This window comes from Natator depressus, chromosome 25 (assembly GCF_965152275.1).
Source record: "Natator depressus isolate rNatDep1 chromosome 25, rNatDep2.hap1, whole genome shotgun sequence".
NCBI classification, from domain to species: Eukaryota; Metazoa; Chordata; order Testudines; family Cheloniidae; genus Natator; species Natator depressus.
In genome coordinates this window covers 14,493,900-14,514,910 of record NC_134258.1, presented here as the reverse complement: position 1 = coordinate 14,514,910, position 21,011 = coordinate 14,493,900, and the positions used below count along the sequence as shown (strand labels likewise).

Sequence of the window (21,011 nt, the reverse complement as noted above, 5' to 3'; positions counted from 1 at the left end):
TTCAAGGGCAAAACCGCAATCTTTTAAATACATTCTTCTGGCACAAAGCTAAACAGAACACACTAGATGTCAATGCTTTTTAAACAGCAATGACTTTACTGCCCAGAGCGAATGCAAACATTTTCCACACCTGCCCTCATTTAGCAGTTTACCCAAACAAGGTTCACAAAAGCTATTTATTTCAAAAGTAATCTCTTTATGTTGTCCTTAAATGTATTCTCATTTAAAGTGGACTATTGCTTAACCCTGCAATCTGGCTGTGACTCACCAGCCACAGCCACGAGATATGGTGAATGAGGAGGATAGTACAGAATCTTCATGCATGCATTTTAAAATAATTTTCATCTTATATCTAAGAATGTATTTTTATGCATCAAAGTTTATTATATTTAGAAAGGGTCCAGACTTATTTTGGGCAAAATGAACTGCAACTAACTTTAGCCACAGCAGAACAGAACATCAATACAAATAAAAACAGTGTGCTGTATTTAAGAAGCTTAATATTTCTGCATTTTTAAATGTTTATATATTAAAGAAGCTATAGATTTTTGTAAATTTTATAAACAGGAAGAAAAAATATTATTGGTATTACATACCACTTAAGATATGCAAGCAACAGAATAAGAACAGTTGTATTAGTCCAACACATCTGTTTCAAATAACAGTGCATTATTTGCACAGGAGATTCTTCTGTTCCATCAGGGCACCTTTCAAGCAAACAAATGAGGACTCTCCCCTCCCTGACCCTACACTTAGTACTTCTCACCTCCACGCAGCTACCAGGTGCTGTCAGTACAGGAGCAAGGGACAGCTCTTATACTGGGTTTATATCTCTTTCCCAAATTAACAAACACTGAATAGGCTTTACTTCTCTAATGACTCGTGTACAGCAACCGTTACTGATAAAATGTTTCACTTTGCTGTGGCTCCACCCTTCCCCCCCAATGGTCAGATTTTATTTATTTTTTTATATATAAAGCTATTTTTGCTTGTTGTTTGAAACAGCTCAATGTACCAGTGATAATCATAGAGATAAGGTTTGGCTCCTGGGATGTAGGAGCCTGGAACGTAACTCTCACATTCTGGCTGATACAAACTGGTATTGGCATTCAAGTCAGAGGTAACACCATGGTGCCTTGTTTAATGCACTGGAACCCTAGGAAAATCTAGTAGCTCTGAAATAATCCAAAAAGCAACCCTGTAAATGGATGATTTCGTAGTTATATAACACTATATAATCCCAATTTCATGTATCAGTACCAAAGAAGTGGTCATATTTCCTACATTCACAAGCAAAACATCATTGAAACCAGAAAGAAACTGTTTACCTCTACATTTATTGCAGATTTTAAAAAGATTAACAATGCTAACATATTTATTTGTACTAAAAAGAAACTTCAGTTATCCAATAATATAAGCATTTATTACTAGCTTAGCACTACTGCCAATCTGCACAGAACAAAAACTAGCAAATTGCTCTACAAGATCATCAAACAGTAAAAACAACCAAAAGACAGCAGACACACCACTGAAGTTAGTTAAAATGTTCACTGATGCTTGTAGTCTTCATGGAAGAGAGCCTGGAAACTAAAATAACAGAAAAGAAACTAGTAAACAAGGCAATGTATCTGCACAATGTTTCACATATGTACCTGTATTTAAATTTTCAAATCAGAGCTGCCTGCAAAAGCAGGTTAAAATAAAGGGGGGGAGGGGAATTCCTTTTGCAAAAGGAGAGTAAGGTCATCTCTTGGTAAAACAAGATAAAAGTGGTACACAGAAACCCACTTGAGAGCAACACTGGAATCTTAGCACCAGTGCTGCTCTGCTGATATCTTGTCCAAAATTAAAGTTTGGCACAAGAAAGATTGACCATACTACAGTTATCCAGGGCAGCAGATTAAGATTCCCTTAGGAACTACTGTTCATTCATTTTCAAGAGTGCATAATACTCAAGGAAATTGCTCTAAATTGAGTTGAAATCAGCAGGGAATGTACCATTTTCCAATCTGGATACTGAATTTTTCCAGACTGGATAAGTAGGTGTTCAGCAAATGTACCCCAAAAGGTACTGTGCCCAATCTGTTTAAACCAGAACAGCCCAGAATGGTGATCAGGGTCGAGGGGGCTGAGAAAATCCATCCCAACATAGTGTGAAGCCACACACTGATTTGTGTCTTTTTCTGCAAATAGCACAGCATGTAGTCAAGAGATTTTCTTCCAAAATGTAAATGTGAAAGAAGAGGTGAACTGGAAGCATGTGGGAAAAAAATAAATAAATAAAATAATTGTAAAACAGCAACAATGGCAGCTTCATCAATGAAACTAAAAGGAAAGTTAAACCCATATTAGTGGGTATGAGAAATAATTCTGGGTCCAACACTATTGGTTCCAGAGCATCATTCTACAACAGACCATGAATGGTGGAACTCCTCTTTTAAAAAAAAAAAAAAGACTCCGTTTTTGCATTCAACACAATGTCCAATTAAGCATGGGAAAGGGAAAAAGTGCAGTGGAAAACATCTCCAAATAGGGACCTATCAGGTAAGTGTAATACTGCCAAATATTGTACCAGCTGAACTTAAAGGCAGCCTTTCTCCAACATGATTGTGCTGTTTATGCTTCTAAACATTTCCAAGCAAAGCCTATGGGATAAATCTTTGTAGTATCACCAAATATCTTGAATAAAGTATGATGAATCACGCAAGCTTTGAGAAAATACATTTGTATTTATGGTCCTGAATGCTCTAACTTCTTGTAATGTAAAGGTGGAGAAGCATGACGTTCATGGAAAAATTTAACTGTACCAACATGACAATCATTTCTATATCTGCTATTTACTGTTTTTAGCAGCCATGTGCTTTCAAGCTATTAAAATTGAGTGACCAGAAAAGTTACACTGTGGCATGATATCGTAGCTTATTGCTTACACACACACACACACAAAGGAAAGAAATCTTGCTTTCATAAACTAAGTAAACTGATTTTACAGGAATGGAAAGGTTTTGGTGCTAAAGAATGAAAATTAAGATACTCCCTCCATTTCAATTTCAATTGGCAAGTTTATTTATTTTTATAAGGAGGAGATGACTGTCCTTTGCCCAATAGGCACATGTGAGTTGATAACTAGAGATCAAGTTTTCTTGCATATTCATCCTTTAGGAATGCCAGACACTGCTGCTTTACTGTAAGGTACTTGTATTGACTGTACCGTAAGCTGTCTGCATTACAAGCAGCATAGTGCCAGATGAAATCATTAACAAGCCTGCACGCTCTGAGTAAGCCACACATACATCAGATCAAGACAAATTCTCTTTCAAGAGGAAGTAATCTGCCATTGTCACATAAAAAAAGTGAAGGCTCAACTATTTTTAGAAGTGTAACGATGGAGAAAAAGAAGCAGGCTAAAAAGTGTAACTGATATTATTAAATTGTCACTTCAAGCAATCCAGTCATGGATTCTTTACTGACATGCAAACCTGGTGAAAGACGAAATGATCAACTAGACCTTGAACATTTGTCTCCAATACTACTGCTAAGTTTTCCATCATTTCTTCGGAATTGCTTCACCAAGAATGCATTTTTTTTTGTTATTGAAGCACAGAGTATACTACTGGAGTCTCATCTTTGATTTAATTAAAGAGAGAACAATGGAATACAAAGTTCTTTAACAATTTCAGGTTTTGTTTCATTTTCCTGGAGTCTTGCAGTCAAAGAACTTCTGAAGAGCAATATTCAATAGAATTAGAAATAAGCTGACTCCCTAAAGTGATGCTCTGATTACAAAACAGATCTTCGGCTTCCAGATCTTCTATATTTGACTTCCAATACTATTTTAAAACATAGTTCCAATCTTCTGCAGAACCCAAGTTACACCTTGTTCGCAGATTTATTTCTTTGAGGGGAAGAAACTATACAAGATTTTATTGAGCAAGACCTGCAAATTCACATAAAAACAAGTACACTTGAAATTGGTACTGCTTGCTTGTTACAGTGAAAATCTGAGCAGCTGAAATTTTTGTTAGGCAGTACAGTTGGGTGTTCTTATATGGATTCATTATGTTAGTCCTACATAGGTAGGCATGGATTCCTACATGCCTGCATGCTTATTTTAAAAGGTTTTGTTCTTAAATTGTTCTATGAATGGAAAAAAATATCAAGAACTGCTTTGTCCAGATCATAGCAGCAGTTCAAAAGATGCAGCCATTCAAAAAAAGCTTAGTAAAATAAAGCAACATCTGGTACTGAGGAAAACCGTCTCTCAAAGAGATCTGAATTTGAAAATCTTCTCAGCCTGAGAAAGGAGCAGATTGGTTTTCCAGCTCATATTTTTTGTGCTGCTTACATTGTTTGGAGCAAACCATCTTGTCACATAGTAGGCATTCTTGGCCAAAGAGAAAGGTAAACAGGCACGTCTGAGAGCAAATCAGTTGTTTCTTCCTCAGAAGATGACATCCAAGTTGTCAGCTTGCACATCTAAGTGCAAGGCTAACTTTACTCTTGGAAAATGTTTTTGGTACATTAGTATTCAAGTTCACTGCCACAGCACAAAGTGTTCTTCATACTGGCAGCATGCCGAAAACCTTTCACACAGCAGCTTTTGCATGTCCACGTTTTCTAGCAAACGAGTCTCTTGCGTCAAACCTAGAAAGTAAGATGTTGGGTAATTCAGCAGTCCAAAGTAGTTCTGGATTTTCATGAAATAATAAAAACCCAGATGCATTTGTGGAAACACAGTAACACTTTCACTTCTGTTCAAAGGAAGGCTTTTTTAACTGCAGTATTTTAATGTTTGCAGGAATTCATAAACCAGACTTGTCCATTGCACATACCTATTTACTTGCTCTTTTCTGCCTGTACATTTGTATCATTCTTTGACGGAAAACATCAAATGTATCTTCTTTATTTTCTTCCCCTGCAGCACCCAAGCCCTCCCCTGCAGAGGTAGTACCCCTAGGGAGTAAAATGGATAGTTAGCACAATTTGATTCAAACACATTATTTGACAAAGTGCAGAAAAGATGTAAAACAACAATAGTTTCAAAGGGAGACAGTTACAGAGTAAGGATCCAATTCAGTTTCCTCTGTGTCCCTTAATATGCCAGGCCAACTGTGTATAGCTTTTCCTCCCCGCAGACAGAAACAGAAAAAAGCCAAGGCCATGTGATATTGCTGAGTAAATGGAAATATAGGTAGTTATCTAGATCAATTTCACATAAACTCCTCTGGGTTGATCACCTGGTTCGTGACACACATGGTCCCTATTCAAAATGATGGCACCCCAAAGTATCATTGTTTCTAAAGTCCAAAATGGCACAGAAACCACCAGATCTCTTGGGAACAAAGCCCCCTGCCTTTATGTTGGAGAAAAAACAATTAGAGGGCAAGTTATCAGCCGTGAACACAACCACAGGGTCTGGTGAGCTATAACTGGGCTTGCTGTGCCCCAAGTGGAAACTCAGACACCATAAGTGGCATCAAGACAGAAACCATCCTCATTATCTGATTTCTGTAACTATATAGCCGTGGCCACATAAGCCAAGTAGATGATCATATAGCCCTGGAATATTTGCACAATCTTAACAGAAGATTGAGCCTTTGCAGTCCACAGGGATTTCTGTGGCTGCAACCAAGTCCCAGGAAAATGTTTTTTCCTTGCAATTCTTCAGTATTAGAATCTGCCTTGGGAGCTGCAAGATCAAGTTAAAAACTCTGTAGGAAGAGCATAAAACCACCTAACAATTCTGTGGCTTCCTGGCAGGATAGGCCACTGTCCAAAATGTGCCTTTCTCCACATGCCCCACAGAAATATGCCATTCCCATCCTAGTTCACCAAGTCACCACTCTCACTGCATTAAAAATCTTCCCAAAGATATTTCTGTGATACCCACAATAGGGAAAAAATAAATGTGTCTGTAACATGTCATAGCTTAATCATTCCTCTGGACCTCCCAATGCATTCCTTCGGTTTCATCTTTTAGGTTGTCAGTACTTCAGGGCAGGGACTGTCTTCATTTTCTGTCTTGTACAGTGCCAACCATTGGTGCTTAGGTAATAATGGATTTGTGAACCAGGAAGACTTTATTGTAGATATGATAAGAAGTAGAGTCCCCCTTCTGGGATAACTTTCCGGGCAAGTGACTAATCAGAGAAGTTCAAGATTAGATTGGTTATAAGAGCGATCATCTGAAGCCATTCCACCTTCAGATTTTCCTTCCCTCAGTTCAATCTCAGGACTGGCCAGTTCCACAGCTGTGACAAATCACTTCTCTGAAATGGAGAGAGGAACACAAGACCAGTAGGGGCTTCCCATAACTGAACTTTCTGTAACTACTGGCTCCAGCAGGAGGCATCATGTTCCCCATCTCTTATCTCTGCTATGGAAGAAGAAAGAGAAACCCAAGAGGAGAAAGGGGATGTTATTCTCAACGTTTCAAAGACTAGCCATTATCTTTTCCCTATCACAGGCAGGCCTCAAGGTTCTGTTCCATCTCCACATACAAGAAGATTGACATGTCTGTGTGCATCAATCCTGGAGGCAAGTGCTCTTGTTGCTGTAACACAGCGATCAAAGGCTACGCTAACATTACATTGGACTGTCTCTAAACCCTCACACATATTACTTCTGTCCATTTCTCTTTGATGAGACAAAATTACCCAAACTGTGGGCCTTCTAACCACATCTCAACTAGTACTTGTCCACAGAAGAGTTAATGGTTTCTAAAGCATGCAGCATTTCCAAAGAGAGGGCCATGGATCACCTTGAATAGATGAAAAGCTGCACCAGACAGCAATTAAGGTCACCACAGTGATACACAAAAAGGTAAATTGCACAGGACAGCCTCACTCACATTAAGATAATCTCAGATTTGGGCCTGAGACATGCCTCCAGAGAGAAAGGAAAGAGCACTGGAGAGCATTAAAGAATCCAGTGCTTTGGAGTTACCTAAAGATATAGCTGCAACTCCCTCTGTACATTAGACCAAAAACGACAACACAATTTTCCTGAGAGCTGTGTACAAGGAGTACGTACACAAACAGTTCTCACTTGTCTGCTATGGGCAAGTGCCTTTCCATAAGTGACAGAGCAGCTAACTTTAGTTGAAAAAACAAAAACCAACAGCATATTTTCATACCTAAACACTTCCCTTTAGAGAGAATCTAAACCTTCTTCAGAACCTGGTAGGTTCACAGCTGGATTGACCAAACAGGCTTTAACACTCAACTATTAATTGCGTGCTGTGGAAACCAAGGGGCTGCATGTGCTCTTGGCTTCTCCAAGTGTGTTGGGATGAGGAGTTCTGGGAGCTAAGGATCCAGTATCTTGGTAGAGAGTAGAAAATTATAGACCAGATGGGGTACTTTCCCATAGGGCATTCCCTTCTGAAGGAAGGAGGTGGGAGACTAAGGTGGTAGGCCACCTAACCACAGGGTGTCCCAGAAGTACAAAGAAACACACACTTGGCTAAAAGACACCCAACTAAATTAACTAATTATGTTGAAGAGAAAGATGGGAAAAAATTTGCCTAGGAAAATAAAGAGTAAACCAACAAAGTACTTCAGCCAGCCAGAGTTTTTCCCATATAGTTGGTAGAGTGAAATCACAAGTTCTTTTGTGCTCTTTGTTTCTATCTGCAGCTTGGAAGAACTATAACCTACTATCTGGGCTGGAAGAGGACATTGGAGAAGACATCCTTAAAACTTAGAAAAGATTGTAAAATAATAATGTATGCATTTCAAGAGAAAAGCATGCTTACCTTCTAGGAGATGCACTTACCTCTTTGCAGGATGCAGTGGAAAGAATCTTATGTTTACAGTGGAGACGGTGTATTGCCTTAACACATAAGTACTGTGTGTGGAACTCCTGTGAACTCTACTTATATGTTACAATGCACACATCACTGCAATATCCAGGCACCAATTGGAATTCTGCATGCAGACAGCTTGCAAGGTAAAACCTATTTGTTTTCCTTCTAACGGAGCAGGGCACCCCTATGTTATTACAAGGCTTCCACACACAGCAGGGTGCTCTCCAGAGTTTAGGTGGTGTAAATACAGCGCCTCAGGAAGCATTTCCTCCCAGCCTTCAGCAATGTCCATTCAGATGGCAGGAAACAGCCTCCCCTTAGAACACCAACTTCCACCCAATCTGATTAGTAGAGACATGAGGCCTCCAGTCTCAACTCTGACCAGCCCAAGGAGCAGACCAAGAGTGGGAATAATACACAGGACCGATCCCCTCAGGACAGGACAGGGACCCACAATTGCTACTAGAAGCATAGTATTTTCCAAATATGTCTAATACTTTTGCAGTTTGTTCCCATTACATACACTTTCACAGGCTCTTTGATTCCTTTTCCTTGTGAACCAAGACCACGTCCTTCTTGCCAGCCCATCTTCTGAAGCATCTGGAAACCCACATTCTTAACTGTTAATTTCTTGTGTAAAAAGTCTAAGTCTTTTGGTTTCTGCAGAGAGAGAAAGCAGGGGGAGAGTTTTTGATACAGAAAGCAGCCACCGATTTGATCTCTTCACCAGAAACCTTCGCAAATTGAGTGTGTCCAAGTTCCTGAATGTACAGAAACAGATTTAAAAAGTATATGTTTAATTGACAGGTTTCTCCATTGGGATGGAAAATGTCTGCTGAAGAGTAATCGTTTGTGTAGCCAATTTACAGAGTAAATTGTACCTGACAAGCTACTTTTATTGTGTGTCATGGGTTTGTTTAATTACACTATCAAAAATAGGAAAGCGTTAGAGCACACTATTTTCTTTTTTAATAGCCATGTTTTCTGATAACAAAAGCAGGATGAAAAATTTGAAACATTAACCCTGTCACTATTACAAAAACTCCATTGGAAGACATTTATATTAGCCTCACAAAATTATTCTGAAGAGGTAAGAGAAAGCTACCAGATTAACAAATGATTTAATTCTTCAATAAGGGTCCTAACCTGTGGGGGTGTTGAGCTTTGTCACCTTCCACTGTCTGCCCTGGGAGTGGAGGGAAGTTGGCTACTCTCAAACAGTGCCCTATTCCTTGCAGGATCCAGGCTTAAGGTTCGGATTGCCATGAAATCAATGGCAGACATTTACAGAAACTGCAAAAGAACTATTTTCACAAGACAGTGTGTAATTTCACTCTCAGTTTCCTCACCTTCTTCTTCTTTGTAACTGGGCGGCCTCGGGGTCTGTCATAAGCAATTCTGACAGGTTCATGAACTGGGAATTAAAGCAAAGACAAAAGTCAATCACAAAGATGACCAATTTTAATATGGAAATAGCAAAATACATATTCATATACATGACTCCCATTTAATGTCTTAATCTAATACTACTACCAACGATATTAAGGTTACAGTGCACAAAAAACAAAGATTTTCAAAGGCACAAGTGGGACCTAGGCACTAAACTCCCATTCACTGTCAAAGGGAATCAGGCACCTAACTACTCTTTGTACCTTTGACAATCTCCCCAAAAAGTACTATAGTCCAAGGATCAAATTCTGCAAGGACTTCATATCTGTTCAGCTCCACTGACTTTGAAAATGTTTTGGTGGAAAGCCAAGTCCAGACTGGCACATAAATCAGTTCATTGTGTCTTGTTCCCACAGCACATATGGAGTCATCTATTCATCGACCATTTTTATTTGTGTGTGGTAAAGACACTCATGAAAGTAGTTAGTGAACATGTGCAGCAGTCAGTTTTCAGCATAAGTATCACTCAACTGTTAGAATTTATTCTTTTAGAACACAAAAGAGATAACATGGCCACACTGTCAAATTACTTCACAAATTCCACTTAACTTTTGAGATACAAATATCAAACCAAAATACTTCCCAATTTACTGTTATGAACTTTTTACAACATGAAAGTATTAGTCTGACTTTCTAAATATGTTCATTGCCAGATTTGAGACATTGCTCAAAACTAGAAACAAGTGATGGAAATCCCCCACCAACCCACCTTTTTCTCACTTTGTTTAATCAACAGCAGAAAGGAGTGTGGGTATGCAATATCCACATATGCTCACTGTATACAAGCATTGTTGAGTCAACCTTACAAACACACACAAGTTAGAAGCAAGTTTTACTATTGCACCAGAATGCAATGACTGTCCGCCTGTTCACTGGGATGTGCCAATGGCTACTAGTGAATAGACATCTGAAGTCCGTATTTTTTTAGTTCAATTTATTAAACCAAGAACCACAAATATATAGGAATTCAGGGACTCTTGCTGAGGGCCAGAAAACATCCTTGAAATGATACTTACCTTTTGGTTCCTCTATGAGGCAGACCCTCTTAGATGCAGGAATCATGCCAACTTTCAGAGATTTGCTGCTGATTCTTTTGCGAGGAAAAGGGATACCAGGAGCAGAAGCTGGCACCTGTGCTGACAAATTTGGTGTAGTACTATCAGAAGCTGAGCTTGGCTGCATTTCGCCTGTTGAAGTTTCATCTCCTGTTTTGGATCGCATCTCTTTGGATGCGATCTCCTCAGTGCCACCTGCTTCCCCCTCCTCTGCATGCTCCATTTCCACTTCTTCCAAGGTTTGGGAGATATTCTCTTCAAGTTCAGCTTCTTCCTCTTCCTCCTCATTGTCTTCCTCCTCCTCTTCTTCTTCCTCCTCTTCTAAATTATCCAAATTTCTTTCTTCAGGTTTATCACTTTCCCCAGGTGCAGCTATGTCCGAAACAGCACTAAAGTTGATGGATGGGCACAATTCATAGACTTTCATTCGATAAAATTTGAAAGCAGAACTGTTTTGGTCTTGTAGAAACCTGGAAAACAAATTGCATTGAAAAGCATTTAAATTCAACAACTAAAAGAAAATTCCTATGAGTTACCATAAAATTAGATATTAAAAATTGATTTAGTAAAAAAGATTAGATGTAATCATTACACTGGACTTTTGTACTATTATGAAATGCTATAGGAACTCCCAATCACATGTAAAAAAAAGTCTCTTGGTCCAACTAGACAAATACAAATGACGTTACACCAACAAAAGATTTGGCCCAAAGTGGCACAGCCCCACAGAAAGCAGTAGAGCCGTGCCAACTTACACCATCAGCAGATTTATCCCATTGTGTTTAAAGTCCTAAAAAGAGTTCAGAACATAAGAATGGTCATTGTTGGTCAGACCAATGATCCATCTAGCCCAGTATCCTGTCTTCCCGCGCCAGATGCTTCAGAGGAAATGAACAGAACAGGGCAATTTATCAAGCAATCCATCCCCTGTTCTTTAGTCTCAGTTTCTGGCAGTCTGAGGTTTAAGGACCCAAAGCATGGAGCTGCGTCTCTAACCAACTTGGCTAATAGCCATTGATGGGACCTAACCTCCATGAACTTTTTTTTTTGAGTCCTGTTATACTTTTGGCCATCACAACATCCCACAGTAATGAGTTCCACAGGTTGACTGTGCATTGTATGAAGAAGTACTTCCTTATGTTTGTTTTAAAGATATTGGCTATTAATTTCATTGGGTGACCCCCACCGGTTCTTGTGTTACGTGAAAGGGTAAACACTTCCTTATTCACTTTCTTCACATCATTCATGATCTTATAGACCTCTGTCCTATCCCCCCTTGGTCATCTCTTTTCCAAGCTGAACAGTCCCACTCTTTCTAATCTCTCCTCCTATGGAAGCTGTTCCATATCCTAATCATTTTTGTTGTCCTTCTTTGTATCTTTTCCAATTCTAACGTTATCTTTTTTGAGATGGGTTGACCAGAGCTGCAAACAGTATTCAAGATGTGGGCGTGCCATGGATTTCTATGGTGGCATTATGATATTTATTATAATATCATCAATCCCTTTCCTAATGGTTCCTACCATTCTGTTAGCTTTTTGGACTGCCACTGCACATTGAGCAGATGTTTTCAGATAACTATCCACAATTACTCCAGTATCACTTTTTGAGTGCTAATAGCGAATTTAGACCCAATCACTTTGTATGTATAGTTGGGATAATGTTTTCCAATGTGTATTACTTTGCATTTATCAACATTGAATTTCATCTGCCATTTTGTTGCCCAGTCACCCAGTTTTGTGAGATCCCTTTGTAACTCTTCACAGTCAGCTTTGGACTTAACTATCTTAATTTTGTATCATCTGCAAACACTATCACCTCACAGTTTACTCCTTTTTCCAGAACATTTTATGAATATGTTGAACAGCACAAGCCCAAGTACAGATCTTTGGGGGACCCCGCTATTTACCCTTTTCCACTGGGAAAGCCGACCATTTATTCCTACCCTTTGTTTCCTACCCTTTAGACAGTTACTGATCCACGAGAGGAACTTCCCTCTTATCCGTTGACTGACTACTTTGCTTAAGAGCCTTTGATGAGGGTCCTTGTCAAACGCTTTCTGAAAGTCCAAGTACACTGTACCCACTAGATCACTCTTGTCCACATTTGCTGACACCCTCAAAGAATTGCTTTGGGGTGCAAGATGACTGGCTGTGGATGTAAAAAAAATTACATCTCCCATATATCACGACAACTGTGCATTCTGGAGAGATATTGGCCTCCTCTCAAGCTTCAGATATTGTCTCCATTAGTGGTCAATAAGTTAAACCAGCAGTTCTCAAACTTTAGCAACCCGAGGACCCCCATTTTGATTTAAAATTTTTCATGGACCCACCAAGCTGGCTTCTAATTTTCCCCGGGGCTGCTGGACTCCTGCTCAGCCCTAGCCCCCAATCCACCCCTCCCCCTCATCTTCCCCACCTCTTTCCGCCCCCACCCCAGAGCGCCCTCTGTGTCGGCTCCTCCCCCTCCCTCCTAGTGCCTCCTGCATGCCATGGAACAGCTATTCAGCCATGTGCAGGAGGCGCTGGGAGGGAAGAAGAGGAGTTGATCAGCGGGGCTGGCAGCCCTGGACATGACCCGCGGACCCCCTGGAGTACCTTCGTTTGAGAACCACTGAGTTAAACAAGATGGACAAATAATTTGACCTGGTAAAAACAAATCCAAATCCTACATTCCTAAAAATATTTAAACATTACAACTGATAACTTCTTTAAGAACCAAAAGACAGTGATATTAAACAAAGATCTATGTAATTTAATGCTGCCAAAAGACAGATCTGTATGTTAAATAGTAATTCTACATTAAAAGCTTGGTGTTGTAATTTCTCTTATTAGACTATTTACACAAATGGATATATAGGTTACTCACCAAAGATCTGGGTTATCTGCACTGTTATCTATGCTGAACTGCTCAATTTCTGGTCCAACCTGAGCAACAAACTTGGCCAGCTTCTCAGCAGTTTCCATTGTTTTAGCATCCACTGCAAGTGAGAAAACAGTATGTTTGTATAGTGCCTAGAACAATGGGATCTAAAGTAACTGAAATCTCAAGACACTATGACATGGTAAATAATGATACTAAGTAGAACATTTTACTGACATCTGAACTAATGCCTTGCTCATACTACTGAGCATTAATGATCTAATTTCAGATTTTCACCTACCATCAGGAAATTGAGACAACAGTGACTGGGAATGTCCAGTGGATGCTGATAAATCCTCAGTGTCTGCCACTTCTTCCAGCGACAGAGAAACTTCTGGACTGGTGGCATGCTGTGAGGATCCAGCTGTGTCCAATGAAGAGTTCTTCTCAGACATGCTGATTTCTGATATGGAAGGTTTTGACTGAACTGAACCTTGGGTGAGCTTGTCTTGACGTTTCAGCATCGTACCAGCTGAAAGCACAGTCTGTGTCCCTATGGTTGATTTTCTCACTTTCCTGCCTCTAACTCCACGTTGTGTAAAAATTCCAAGTCTTTTTCTTTTAAAGAGCCTTTTCTTGATACTTGCTACTTTCCTCGCATACAACATTGCCCTCACTGATTCTGTTGCAGATTCTTCTGGTGTTTTCCCCTCTCTGCCTCCCTCCTTTGTAGATGATGTCAATCTTTGCATCTCTGATAACTTCAGTCTGTAATATTTGTATTCTAGACTATCCTCCTCAGACAAGAACCTACATTAGAAAAGAAAAATAAATGCAGCATGTGTAAGGAAAACATATACTGAAAGCAACCTTCAATATTTCAAGAACGTTATGGTAGTTGATAGTATACAGGATGCCCTATCCCGGTAAAAACAACATGCAGGTATGGGTTTTCCTCAGATAAGCAGTAGTTCCATTTCCTAAGCAGTAAGCAAAGATAAGTTGTGTCAAGCTCCAAAATCACAGATTGCTTTAAGATAGAGCTCAAGTTGCCTGTAATGAAACAGCTATACTGTAGGGCTCATTCAAAGTGACGCTATCAACTTGATTTATTAATTTTTTCGAAGTTGAATAATTTAAAATAATTCCATTTTCAGCAAGAATGCTCTTTAAAGAGTACATATCGGATTTAAAAAAAAACGTGTTCTTCTACTTCACTCAATGTTTATAAAAAGTATTTTCAGCAAGAAAAGAAACTGAGTGCCTGTACAGAAGCAACAGTTAGTTAACTATACACAAACTATACTTCCTGGATTTAGGAAAGTACTTAAGCATGAGCAGTCCCATTGACATTAGGGCTATTCACATGCTTAAAGTTAAAGTCACATGTTTTAAGAAACTTCTAGACTCAGCACCAAAGTGCTGTCCAAACTGCAAAGTGAACAAACTGGAAAAGTATAGACAAATTTTCTCTAGCTGTAATTTGTGACTACAGAAACCAATTCTCAAACAACCTTCAACTAGACCGTGTTGCTTTGAAATAAAATGGTATTGGTAAAGATCTGGACAAACTGACTGGATTGAAGTGATTCAAGCTCATTTTTGCTCATATGAAACCTAAACCAGGATTTAAATTCAGGTCTTTTCTAACCTTCTGTAATTTAGACCCTAACCCTGCAGCGAGCTCCCTGCAAGCACATCCCTATGCCTGTCTGGAGTCATGGGGGCACAAGGATCTGCTCACATTGAGGTCAATGCTGGATCAGGTCCTCAGCCCTCTTCATCTTCAAAAAGAATATTCATGTTAAATTACTGAAATTAAATCAACTTCATATAATAGCATTTTAACCTGGACCAACAAGCTTTAATAGAGCATTACAAAACTTTTCAATTTCAGTTTAATGCAAGTTGCAACTTAAATTTTACACCCAAATCGCTGTTAGAACAAAATGAGATTTACTTGAAAAAAATTAAGACTATACCATGCTTATGCAATTATGTGTCTCAAGTTCTGTTTTTAAACACTGAGTATGGGACTAGATACATAATTCACACAAACATACATTAATTATACCTAAATGTCTTATGGCTTTCTAGTCAAATTGTTTTTGCCCTCCTGCATGTGGACTGACAGATCAAAAGGAGTCTAGTCTACTAGACAAGGCAGGTGACTAAGAATTAGGACTTCTGGGCAGATATCACTTACTTTCCAAGTATGTTAAAAAGCTTAATTAGCACTTAAAGTGTTTTTAGCTATTCAGATGAAATATCCACTATGGGCTTGATTTTAAATCCATTGAAATCAATGGCAAAGTTGCCACTGACTTCAATGGAGCAGGATCAGACACTAAACAGGGCAAAGTAGTATTATGCTACAGTAGAACCTCAGAGTTAAGAACACCAGAGTTACAAACTGACCAGTCAACCACACACATCATTTGGAACTGGAAGTACACAATCAGGAAGCAACAGGGACAAAGAAAAAACAACCACCAAATACAGTACAATACTGTGTTAAATGTAAACTACTAAAAAAAATGGGGGGGGGAGAGAAAGCATAGTAAAGTTTTCTTCTGCATAGTACAGTTTCAAAGCTGTATTAAGTCAATGTTGAGTTGTAAACTTTTGAAAGAACCACCACAATGTTTTGTTCAGAAGTATGAACATTTCAGAGTTACAAGCAACCTCCATTCCCGAGGTGTTCGTAACTCTGAGGTTCTACTGTATATTTAGAACTAATTTCACCAAAATACCTACCAATATTCAGGGCAGCTCTTCTGAGCAGTTCTCTCTTTTGCTGACAAAGTACCTGTAACAATACCGTTCACTAGCTTTTCAATCGTCTCTACAACTCTCCGATCAGCACGCTGTGGAACTGTAACAACAAATAAGCATGGTCATTGTATTATTCTTGTCAATAGGATGTAAAGATGTCCAACCAGGTTTACAGCAATATTCCAGGAGTAAGCCAGGTATTCTTAACATACTACAGGCCCATTCTCAGTAGACTGACATTTTAGGTGTAATCAGCATAATAAAAGGGGGAAGTGATCATGTAATAATTAAAAAATGTAGGGTTGGGAGATATATGCCAGGATCATATTAATTATACTAGTTTTATAGCATGACCATTACTAGCGTTAAGTCTAGTTTCAATTCCCAGCCAAATAATGGAGCAAATACTTAGGAAAGAGTCATCACACATCCATGATGATGGAATCAACAGCAACTGGCATTGTAAAGAACAAATCTTTCAGAACTAATAAGATAATTTTATCTTAACAGAAAAGTTATTGTTTTCAATATAATCAAATTTTAGAACATCATTTGATAAAAAACATCTCAGAATCTCACTCAAAATTATTTCGAGTTTGCTTGGATAGGAACTGTCACATGAACTGATATTTGGCTGAATAACTAGAGCCCTGCAAATCTGCGTCTATCTGCTTTATATCCATGAACCATTTTTGCATATTGCAGATTGGATGCAGATACAAATTTTGTATCCGGGCAGGGCTCTCTGAATAACCATAAACAAAGGGTCATGACAAACAGCAGTGTAATAAATTGGTGAGAAGCGTCTACTGGGATACTGCAGGGATTGGTGTGAGGTCTCATTTTATTTAGAGGTATCTGGTCCAACTTGAAACTTAAGTAAAAAAAAAAGAAAAAGGCAAAAGTAGCTTCAGCTACTATATTTACCTCTGTCTGCCTCTCAATATTTTTGTTTTAGTTACATTTTCCTGTCTTTTAAAATATTAGGAAAAAAGATGCAAGTAGAATTAATGAGAATACATTAAGGGAAAATTAAGGCTAAAAACAAATGAGGAAAAACTTTGAGGATGTATCTCTTAGGTCTGAAACAGTGTCATTATGAGAAGCAGTGTGGATTAAGGGACTGAGATGAGGCTGGAGCCATGACCCTGCAAAATCTAATCACGGATCTGTCGCTGACCACCTACATAGTCTGGGCAAATTAACTCATATACAAAATAAAAATTACTTCATCAAAAGGGTGTTGTGAAGACTAGTTATATTTGAATACTACTATGAAAATGTGAAATGCAAGTTATTTGTCACTCAAGGCACCAATGAGTGTATTATAGGGAATAGTCTTGCACTGGAGAGGGATTGACTACATGGTCTAGTAGGCCTTTTCATCTCTAAATTCTATGATTATATGGAAAAAATCTCAAATATGTATCAGAAAGATATTTTATAGCATTTTACTTACTCTTCATTTTAGGTCTTGTATCAGGAGCAGTTTTTTTAAGCTGTATTGTGGACTCAGGTTCTATTTTTTTCATCTGAATTGGATAGCCACTTTTCTCAAGCCAAGCTTTCAAGTTCTCTATGTACTCTCTTCCAAATAATGTTGAATCATCAAAATTTGGGAATGATGTTGGTGCTGGAGCCATTTCCTGAAGACCAACAGCTTCAAGTATTTTCTCTTGCCTGAAAGCAGAAGCTAATGCAAAGGTTTGGCCCAGAAGTGCCAAGGACTTACGACACAGAGAAATGGTGGTCTCAAAAGCACCTGCCATTTCTCCAGAATTACTGAAACCACTTGTCTTGATGCTTAATTCATAGGCATTACAGGCCATAAGCAGAGGTGTGACACTCTTTAGAAGACGATCTTGGAGTCTCATCATGTACTTATCAAAAGGCTTTATTATTTCAAAGAAGCAGTTCTTAGTCTTCATGGCACCCTTGTCCAACAACATATTTAAGAACTCATTGTCTACTTTGGGAGTCTTCAAAGCAGCATGTTGTAAATTTTTGATGGTAAAGAAACAATAATCTCTGTGTTCTGGCTTTAGTGAGCATTTGAATGAAGCAAGCATTTTTGCACACGTTTCTGTCTCCAGCTCGAAGAGAGCCCCAAACAGCTGTTGAAATTCTGCATCATTTTTTATTGTGTGAAATCCAGCCCATTTTATTATTTCTATTCCAAAGGTTGAGAATATGTCAGACTTGTCCACAAGATCAAAATTAAGATGTCTGAGAACATGCTCAGACTTACGAATTCGGATGACAGGCCTTTGCGTTGTCAAAGTTGATCTCTGATTAGGTCGTAGGATTAGCTTCTGATTAAGGCGCTGGGCAATTGCAGACCTCTGGTTAGATTGTTCTGTAGTTTCTGGCATCTGATCAGGTTGCAGAGTTGACTTCTGATTAGTCACTGGTAGTGTTTTTTTGGTGTTCCATTTCTTTAGAGGAGTTTTGATATCTCCTTTAAATACTTTATTTTTAATCAGGCCTCTTGTAATATGTTTTCCTCGCAGAATCCTTCCTCTACTCATGTTGCCTCTGCGTACTGGCGGTCTGAACTCACTCTCAGATTGAAGTCCGTATTCCAGGTCATAATCCTGACTCTCTATGTTCCCATACTCCTCTTCCACAAGTCCTGGTGACCTAAAATCACCCAAGAGCTCAGAAGAGCCAAAGTCAGTGTCATGCAATCTAGAGGATTCCCGAGAGCCAGGGCGGCCATAGTCCCGGTCCCGAGAGCCAGGGCGGCCATAGTCCCGGTCCCGAGAGCCAGGGCGGCCATAGTCCCGGTCCCGAGAGCCAGGGCGGCCATAGTCCCGGTCCCGAGAGCCAGGGCGGCCATAGTCCCGGTCCCGAGAGCCAGGGCGGCCATAGTGATCATGGTAGTAGTTATCTTTCCTCATGAGAGGGCTACTAGATCTATAAGAAGGCCCTGGATAGTCCTCTCTAGCATCTCCTCTCCAATCATCATGAGAGGAGGGACCATCATGTGAATATCTTCCATCATCATGAAAACTGTCTTCATACCTGGGTCTTGAAACCGATCTTGAATGAGCTGCAAGGAATAGTTTAAAAGAAGAAATGAGTACAACATAAAATGTATTAATGTACTAGGAGGTCAAGCACATTTAGAAATCTGAGCAACCAGCACTCCTAAACATCCCCTCGAATTAGAACCCAAGTCCAATTCTCTGAAATATTTCTCTCCTTTCTTGTACTTTCCACCTTGTAACAGACAAGCAATAAACGTTGGAAAAAAGTCTGGGTTTTCGCATGAGAAATAATTACTTAAAATATCTGATTCATAGATTCATAAATTTCAAGGACAGAACAGACTACTGTGATCATCTAATCTGATCTCCTATATAACACAGGGCTTAGGACATTCCCCAAAATAATTCCTAGACCGTATCTTTTAGAAAAACATCCAATCTTGATTTAAAAACATGTCAGTGATGGAGAATCCACCACGATGCAGGTAAGTTGTTTCAATGGTTAATTATTCACACTGTTAAAAATGTATTTATTTCTAGTCTGAATTGATCTCATTTCAACTTCCAGCCATTAGACCATGTTAGACCTCTCTCTGTTACACTGAGAATCACATTACTAAATATTTGTTCCCTGTGTAGATACTCAAACTGTAATCAAGTCACCCCTTATCTTTCTTTGTTAAGGTCAACAGACTGAGCTCCTTGAGTCTAACACTATAAAGCGTGTCAGCCACGCCTCTTTGCCCTTACACAAAAAAACACAGGGAAAAGCTATATTAATGCAAATTTATAGTAGAAAATTTAAAGATATAAAAAAATTATGCTCTGTACAGCAAGTGTCATAATCCACAGGTGAGGCAAACTGCGAGTTGATTTGGGCCTTACCTTTAAAATGATGGATTGTCTCTTCTATAGCATCATTTCGGTCCATCCGATACCTTTTAACTTTATCTTGCACCACAGCATCAAAAGTCTCCCGCGTAATTCGTCTTGAGGCCATTTTTACTCTGTAGCAAGAAAAATGCTCAATCTGTGACAGAAATACATTCACAGCTTGCAAACGGACTTTCTTTGCACAAGGGAGAGCGAGCTGCTTCTTGTAAAGGCAGGGTTAAGCCAGATGCATTTACAGTGCCACAGAAGAGTGGCATGTTCCATTGTGGGAGTGGCTGGGCAGCATTTTCATAAGAACAGTGTGTGTTTCTCTTCCCCTTGGGCACAAAAATATCCCCACTGGCCTATCAGAGCGTGAGGCCCCAATACAGGAAGGGAATTAAATACAGACTGAACTGGTAGCCTGGAGGAAAGTGATAAGGGCCTCCAAAGCTGCCCTGGGTGGCTTCCCACCGATCACTCCACGACTCCTTGAGGCTGCCCCGGTCCCCGCCAAGCGCCGCCGGCCGGGCTGAGGCCTCCAGCCACCGCTCTCGCGGGGCAGAGGGAGGAGCGCTGGCCACGCATCTCTAAAGGGGGATTTCCTAAATCCCGCCTCGGACTGCCCCCCTCCCCCAGCCCCAGCTCTCTCCACCGCGAGCCCCACCCTCACCTCGCCCCGCTCCGGCAGGCAGGGTGCACCCAGCCTCCCGCTCGCGCTCGGTGCGGTACAGTCAACTCCCAGCAGCCTCTACGAGTCACCTGACGCAGCCCCCGTCGCGCATGCGCGCTCCTTACACCCCCCCGGCCACCGTTCCCTACGCATGCGCAGTCACTCCCCCTCCCCTGACACGAATTTCGGAGGTTGCGGATTTTATTTTTTTTTTTAAATAATTTTATTTTTTATTTAAAATTTTAAAATTTGAAACCCCAGGAAACGCCCCCAACACGGGTAGCTGAGGTGACGGGACGAACTAAGAGCTCGCGCAGCCTCTCACCCCCGGGGCGGTGCGGACGGCGGCTCGCCGAAGCCCGGCAGCAGCGATGTATCCACCAGCTCCGATCCGCTCGGCCAAGTTCCGGCTTTTCTCTACAGGGCGCCGGGCCGGGCAGAACGGCCGCGCACCGCGCATGCGCTGGAGAGGGCGAGGCGCCCGCTGAGCAAGGAAGAGAATAGGCACGCGCCCGACGGCTCTG

At 40.1% G+C, this 21,011-nt stretch overlaps 1 protein-coding gene across 3 annotated transcripts; it reads right to left on the bottom strand.

Annotated features, from left to right (window-relative positions):
- Nucleotides 1-419: 419 nt before the first annotated feature.
- SUGP2 (SURP and G-patch domain containing 2) lies at nt 420-20,968 on the bottom strand. Of its 3 annotated transcripts, none has more exons than XM_074939594.1 (11): nt 20,813-20,968; nt 19,827-19,948; nt 17,411-19,003; nt 15,934-16,051; nt 13,478-13,986; nt 13,183-13,294; nt 10,273-10,781; nt 9,157-9,221; nt 8,331-8,467; nt 4,833-4,953; nt 420-4,644 (listed from the first exon to the last, which is right to left on the bottom strand). In XM_074939594.1, exons 2-10 carry the CDS (start codon nt 19,939-19,941, stop codon nt 4,833-4,835), a joined length of 3,279 nt encoding a protein of 1,092 aa, XP_074795695.1. In that variant the 5' UTR covers nt 19,942-19,948; nt 20,813-20,968; the 3' UTR covers nt 420-4,644. The 3 variants fall into 3 exon arrangements, with proteins under 3 accessions (XP_074795695.1, XP_074795697.1, XP_074795696.1); XM_074939596.1 differs by lacking the exon at nt 20,813-20,968 and adding an exon at nt 20,488-20,582; XM_074939595.1 differs by having other exon boundaries at nt 463-1,587.
- Between the last annotated feature and the right edge of the window lie 43 nt (nt 20,969-21,011).